The sequence below is a fragment of the Hordeum vulgare genome, chromosome 3H, assembly GCF_904849725.1.
Source record: "Hordeum vulgare subsp. vulgare chromosome 3H, MorexV3_pseudomolecules_assembly, whole genome shotgun sequence".
Classification (NCBI taxonomy): Eukaryota; Viridiplantae; Streptophyta; class Magnoliopsida; order Poales; family Poaceae; genus Hordeum; species Hordeum vulgare.
Window position 1 is genome coordinate 457,870,994 of NC_058520.1, and position 7,579 is coordinate 457,878,572.

The 7,579-nt window shown below is 47.0% G+C and overlaps 1 protein-coding gene across 1 annotated transcript; it reads left to right on the forward strand.

The window, feature by feature from the left end:
* The first annotated feature begins 446 nt into the window (after positions 1–446).
* On the forward strand, positions 447–5,209 carry LOC123444243 (mitochondrial carrier protein CoAc1-like). The gene is made up of 7 exons (XM_045120907.1): positions 447–925; positions 1,658–1,743; positions 1,838–2,045; positions 3,221–3,350; positions 3,516–3,700; positions 3,818–3,949; positions 4,795–5,209. The coding sequence occupies exons 1-7, from the start codon at positions 758–760 to the stop codon at positions 4,897–4,899; spliced, it is 1,014 nt and encodes a 337-aa protein (XP_044976842.1). The 5' UTR covers positions 447–757; the 3' UTR covers positions 4,900–5,209.
* Positions 5,210–7,579: the final 2,370 nt, after the last annotated feature.

A 7,579-nucleotide genomic window follows, 5' to 3' on the forward strand; every position in this document is an offset into this window, starting at 1 on the left:
TTGTGTATGAGCAACATTAGTGGCGGGAGCAAGATTCGGTCAACTGACGTGGGGGAGGAGTTGACAGTTATAGCGGTAGGATTAGGGGAGAAGGAGCATAATAAATGCTCATTAAATTGATTTTAATCTTTTTAATATTTTGGATCCAAACATGGATGAGCCTAGCAAGTTTTACTTCCTCTACTTTTAATCATGGGATTAAAACGTATTCAAGCACCCTCTGATCATTGAACTTCTGAAACAAACGGGCCTAACTACTCCTTCGACCGCACTCTGAAGTAGTTTCGGAACAAGGCTCACCAGAGATTTCTGCACGGGTAGGGGGTGCGACCCGCGAAACAAAGCAGCAGCACTCCTGCTTTCCTGGCAACCGGCGTTGATATTTAAGGTTTGGTCGCCAAGATTCTCCCGCATATTACTCATCGTCTCGTGTATTCGGCCACCGCCACTACGCCCTGCACTTCTCCCCCTCGGCCTCCAACCTCAATATTTATTTTATTTTTTGTACTATACAGTACATCTCGGAAAAAAGGAGCAAGACCAAACCGCAATCGACCCCCGTGGCCGTGGCAGGTCGTCGCCTCGGTCAAATCCGGCGGCGGCGGCGGAGTCGTGGGCCGGAAGGCCGACCTGACCTGACCGGACCGGACCGCGGCGCGCCTGACCTGCCCAGTGGGATCCTTCGGGCCGGCGCCCCAGGAGGATATTCTTCGCGCTGGGGGGTGCTTGATTTGGATGAAAGGAGCGCGCCGTCGGCATGGGTACCCCCTCGCAGGGCTCGGCTGCCGTGGCGGCGGCCCGGGTCGACCTCTGCGCGCTCGACCTCATGCCCGTCTTCGCCAAGGAGATGATTGCCGGCGGAGTCGCCGGTGCCTTCTCCAAGACCGCCATCGCGCCGCTCGAGCGCCTCAAGATATTGCTACAGGTTCGTTCTGCGCCTCCGCCCACATGGATTGCTAGAGATTTCCTTCATGGACTTTTCCTGTGTATTACGCGGCTTTAGGCATGATGATACGTCAACGTCGATATTGTTGGTCCAAAGGCGATCTTGAAGCCCGTGAATGTGATAATACGCTACTTAATACTTATCGAGAAGGGCACGCCTCTCCTAAGCCTGTGAATGTGATTGCGCGTCCCTTAAAACGAGTTCTGTGTCGATGGAACTGATGCGCAAGTGTGCTCTGTGCATCACTTCTGTTGACATAGAACATGAGTTTGTTCCGTGTCAGTGAAACTGATGTACAAGGCACACCTGGCAGTTGCAGACTGGCTGGTGTGTGGCTGTGCTAGAGGAGCCTCTACATTCTGTACCATAAGCATGCCTGGGTCTATTAACGCTGTTCCATTAAACATGAGATATGGGCATGAGAGATCTTCTCAGCACTCCGAGATCTTCTCCATGCTACTTGTGGTGCCATAAGAAGGCTATTGTTGATGTGACAGGTAGCAAGTTCCACTTCCATAGGATTGATAGTGTCTGCTTCCATTCGTCTTGTGTATGCAAGATGCCGCAGTAACTACCAGCTGCTTCATTAGTTTTGCCTTCCTAATTTGCGCGTGGTACTATTTTGGGAGGTTTAGATGTTCTCATTCAACTTATAAGTTTCTAAATCATTATGGTTGCTAACATATTCTTACCTTCTGATTCTGCTTGTAGACTAGAACAAATGAGTTCAGGTCTCTTGGAGTTCTGAAATCCTTGAATAAACTGAGAAAACATGACGGTGTCTTGGGATTTTACAAGTATGTTGCAATTCAACTCATTACTTCTGCACTATTATTATTGAAGAAGATGCAGATAATATCTTTTGCTAACCATGTTTTGGTACTACTTCAGGGGAAATGGTGCCAGTGTGTTAAGAATTGTTCCTTATGCTGCATTACATTATATGGCGTATGAGCGATACAGGTGTTGGATCTTGGGTAACTGCCCTGCACTTGGCACAGGACCAGTGGTAGATCTTTTAGCAGGCTCAGCATCAGGAGGGACTGCAGTCTTGTGCACTTATCCCTTGGACTTGGCAAGGACCAAGCTTGCATTCCAGGTATTGTACTGTGCATCTGTTGGCTGTCTTCTTTGCTCCTCTCCTTACCTTGCTTACATTTTGGCATTCTCATTACTGTGTATTCCTGTGCTTGCATATTCATACTCAACTGTAGAGCACAATCGTAGTACACAGTATCATATTGGTTTGATAAGGTAATAATTAATCATACAGTCAACAAAATTGTTTGTAAAAGAATCTTCAAACTGATACCCAACAAATCAGTGGAAGGCACTTCCATAACTTTGTCCCCCACGCCTCTGCCTGGACATACTTGTATGCTCGCTTGCAGACACACAAAACTCCATTCAACACTTGACTACACAAACAGATAAACACCCCCTGAATATGGAGAACTGGTTCCTTGACGAAATTTGAGGGGTGGTTTCGATGACATGGATGTTGGTTTGTCATGTATGTACCTCAGATTGCCAAATGTTGCTACGATGACAACAAAATAAAAATCCTTTTTCTACATAGTGTTTTGGATATTTTTCTGATGATTCATTTTGTAAGAGCTTACTATTTGATGAAACATCAGTTCATTATGTTGAAGGAGGAACCTTTTTTATCTGCTATAACTGGCTAGGTTGTTGCTGGGCTGTTGGAGAATGTGGTGATATAAGCTGCATGCACGGCAAAACCACATCCATATTTTAGCAAACTGGCATCCTAAGCCCACCATAGGCTGTAATTTGACCTACTCCCTCCACGCTGGAAAAGAAGGCGTAATAATTTTGTCTGAGGTCAAACGCGCAAACTTTGCACCTTTTGACTTAAGACGAAATTTATACAACTTCTTTTGAAGCAAGGATGCACTACTTTTGCAGGTTCAGGAGGTCAAGACCTAAACATTTTTGTGAAGTTCATTGCATAGAATGTATTCCTTCTCAAGTGTTTGCATTATGCTGCTGTGAGATATAACAACACCTATTTGTGCAAGTTCACGGATTAGTAAACTAGTAGATCACATTAGCACTAGAAAATGCTGTCTAAATTCTGAACTGTCCATCAGTATCTCTTGTGAACTAGTATGTTGTTTGTTCAATACAATTCTTTTTCTGGGTTCAGTTAATGATGTTCCTAGGTTCTAGGAAGATCCCTTTTGTTGTTTGAATTGCTATTTGTTTACTTACATTCTGATGTGCTGAACTTGTTTTATACATTGCTTACAGGTTAATAACTCAGATCAACCTAGCAGTGGTTTGAAAAGGCCAATTGCTCCACCATCATATGGAGGAATAAAAGATGTCTTCAGAGGTGTTTATGCAGAAGGTGGAGCCCGAGCCCTGTATCGTGGAGTAGGTATGGATACAGTCATACATGTTATACAACTAGTACTTAAACACCATCTATACTTGCTGTGAGCATATATATTCTTATTTTGCATTTGTGTCTAGACAAATTTATTACCTTTATTTTTGCTGTGGTTATACTATTGATGCCTGAATCTGAACTATTTGCATTCAGGTCCAACTCTCATGGGAATACTTCCTTATGCTGGTCTTAAGTTCTACATATACGAAGGGCTGAAGGCACACGTACCTGAAGATTACAAAAATTCTGTCACATTAAAACTATCCTGTGGTGCCGCAGCTGGTTTATTTGGACAGACTTTAACCTACCCATTAGATGTAGTCAGGAGACAAATGCAGGTACTTCATTTGTTCCATATACCACTTCATACTTTTAATCTTTTATTAGATGATCATTTTAAATGTTCTTAACAAACCCGTCAATTTTTCATCACTTGTTATTTGTCTCTTTTTTAGGTTCAAAGTCATCTGCAGCATGATCAGTCTGGTGGCCCACGAATAACAGGTACATTCCAGGGGCTTAAGATCATCAAACAAACACAGGGATGGAGACAATTATTTGCTGGTTTGAGCCTCAATTATATCAAGGTAGGTGACAGTTATGCATTTAGTTTTTTTTACAGCTATGTATTTTGTTTTCTACTTGTACTCCAAAAAGGTGCAAATTTCTTTTGGAACACGCTAGACAATCTTTGATGTCTATGTTGCTACTGCCAATTAGATTAACAACTTGATAGTCTGAATATTTTAGGAGGATTTGCACTCTGTTCTGCTGTTTGAGCCTTGTCTGAATTGCACTTGCTTTCACACAAACATGATTGAAAGAAAGAAAATCAAGTGTTTCACAAGTTTGTTGAATCCCCTTAGGGCATGTCTAGTTTGGTAGGGATCTGCTGGTATTAAAGGGTATTGGCAGGAAATTGAGCTAAATCCCCCTTAATTCCTGCAAACCTGGACAAGGCCGTTGAGCAATTTGCACAGCTTTCTCGTGACCCCTTTGCCACCCAACAGTTGCCGTTGAGTAGATTATTCTGGCTGATTCTCGGTAACCTTGTCTGGAATGTGGCATTTTTGTTGTGTTTTAAATGACATAGAAGCTTAATATTTTGCATTTGTGACATGATGTATCATTGACATGTGAGTCCATATCCATGCATAGTCTCACAACTAGCACAAAAATGCTTCCTGGTGGCTCTTATATGGCTTCCCCAAATTCTGTTGTGTTTAACTTGATAATCGGTATATCCCTGCACATAAGCAACATTATTAAATCGCATGCTTTGCTTTGCTTTCCAGTTTCTTGTACCTGCCCATGAAATGTTGTAAGCTAAAAGTTGTGCCCGTTGGAGAGTGTTCCTTCATGTTATGTAGGAAATTTGCAGTTCACATGAGTAATTTTTTATCATGTTAAATAAATACTGGTAATTTTGCAGGTGGTACCCTCAGTGGCTATTGGTTTCACGGCATATGACACAATGAAGCATTTGCTGAAGATACCTCCGAGAGAGAGCATAAAGTCTGACCAAGGTTCTACTTGAAGTTTCTATCCACAAAAGAAAGGCACATCTGTGAAGTGCCATTTGGAGGCTACAAGCCTCATCAAGTCCATGACTGTTACCTAGTAATTTGTGTTATGTACTTACCCCAACTGACATTCTCTTCACTATAGTTTTTCAAATTCATTTTCATTTTTTCACCAACATGTATACTCTATCCACTAGCTGGAATGTTGTCACTGGATAGTACTTCCCCTGTACACTTTTACCGGACGACTAAAACATCTTATATAAGTTTACAGAGGGGGTACGTGACAGCGAAATTACAGAAACGCGAGACAGACTTGCAGTACTTGTCTTCAGTTCCATATATGTTGCCAAGAAATGACAGTAGCTTTTTCGTCATATATAATGGAGCGAGTATATGTTATGTGCAGATTTTCAAGAATTTGTGCTTGAAAGCCCATCTTCTGAGTACTGCAAGATTTTGTGCACCTCCGTGTGTTTAGAAGGCCTGCATATCTTTCGCCCCATATCCAAATGTGGAGCATCTGCATTCTCCACTACTCCGTCAACCCTCCTTTTTTTTGTTTTCTGATCTGCTCTTGTATGTTTGCATGGAAATCAGTTACTCCCTCCGTAAAGGAATATAAGAGCGTTTAGATCACTCAATTAACTGGATTGCTTCAGGGAAGAGAGCTGCAGCCTTGCGGCCTGTGGAAATTACTGCGCGATAAGTTCCAGATCACCTGAAAAAAAAATGGCAAACAGCTCTTCTATCACGTGAGCTCTTGTCAAAGGAGCGAAAGCAAATCTTGAGATGCATACTGAACCTGTGGTTTCAGAAGCACCCACCCGTGAGCTCGCCATGGTAAATAAAGAAAAGAAAAAAAAAAGAGTCGTGCCATGCCCATGGCAATGAATGCGGCACGGGCCCTTCCGCCGAGCAAAGAGATCGGCGCCCGCGAGCGCCTCGCCGCAAGTCAACCCCTTTTCCGGCAACGCGAGTCCGCTCCGTTGTCGCCGTCCAGGTCGTTCCGGCCCGCCCGCCCGCACCGGGGCGAGGGCGAGGGCGACCGACCGGGACTGACCGACACGGCCGTTGTGGCGCGCACGCACGTACAGTACTACGCTGGGACTGGGGCGCACGCGAGCGAGCGGCCGTTGTGGCGCGTGCGTGGCGACGTGGGCGGCCGTATCGCCGACGGGATTCGCCTTGTCCTCTTCCCGGCCGGCGCGCCCCCCCGCCTCGTCGCCTCCGTGCAAAAGCGACGGCGCCCCTCCGTCCGGTCCGGTGGCCGCGCCGCGTTCGGGAGATGGCGACCCACCGTGCCGCTCTCGGAACGTTGACGGATCGGGAAAGGCCGCGGAAAGCGACCCCGCCCTCGCCGCCTTTTTTTGTTTTTGTTCCTGGCCGTGCCGGCCGGCGAGACGGAGCTGGCGCGGGAGATTCTGCTGCAGCAGTACCTCCCGTCCCGTGCAGGTTTGGTTGATTTATTTTCTTTTCTGAGCGAGTGAGTGAGTGAGCGAGCGAATTGAATCGGGCAGTTAGGTTCGGTACTGTTCGATTCGTCCATCAGCGATCAGCTCATGTCTGCCTCCCGTCCCGTGGACGTGGCTGATAGGACGAGGCGCCTGGGACTACGCGCGAGTCACTGCAGTTAAGGCCGTGCGTTCCCTTGCGAAAGTTCCTCGTGCCAGGTGTCGATCGATCGCTGCTGGAGGAAAGGCGTGTCGTGGTAAAATGCCTCCGTCACACATGCCGGTTACTACGTACTACTCCGAACCCACATAGGCACGCACGCACGCACGCATCGCCGTACGTCACCCAGATTATAACGGTGTGAATCTCGGGGCACAGTTTGGATTTGGGCGGTGACTGGTCGATGCTGGCGACCCTCCATGCTGGGCAAGAAGTTTTTCACCGTTGCACGAGAGGGAGGGATCCCAGCTGCACTGCATGGCGTGCGTGTACGTGCGCATGCATGTGACCCAACTGGCTAGTCCAAGATGCCTTGCGCAACCCCGTTCGGAAAGTCACACTCGAGCCTAGCCACTTGTCCCGAGCTAGGAAAAGAAACCGTGTTGCAACTCTTTCGGCATCAACTCCACCGACCCCGTCGAGTCCGTGTCCGTTCCATATCGCCCCGGCCCCTTGCATGCACGAGTGAGTGGTTTGATCCATCGATCCATCGACTACCGTGGGCCGTGGCTACCGCACCCAGCAACTCCTGCTTTCTGGTCACACTTCCCACAGTACGACCGGCTGAGGATCGGCTCTGCACCTGTAAAGGCGATAGGTATCATCGTCGGTCTACCTACGTAGGCCGAGGAGCTGACGAATCACACGTGAACGGGAGAACGGGGCTGCAGTTCTACACAGTGCGCGTGCAGCAACTGTGTATATGTTCTTCGACGGATGGCATCTTTCTTTACGTGTGTATATGTTCGTCTGGTGGACGGGAAAATGCGCCTGCAGCAACTGTCCGTGTTGTTCATGCGGGGGGATTTCTCCGCACTGTGCATTTTGTTTCGCCCAGCCTGGACGTGCTGCATGCGTACAGTAGCTATCAGCATTCATTTACGTAGCTTGGCTTACAAGTGCAGCAAAGGGCTGCGATGGATGATTCGATGGCCGGTACGCGCCTAGTACTTGGCTCCTGCACGTGGAGCGGTTTCTACGTACTGCCACTTGTGAGTATCGGACATTTGCCGTTCCATG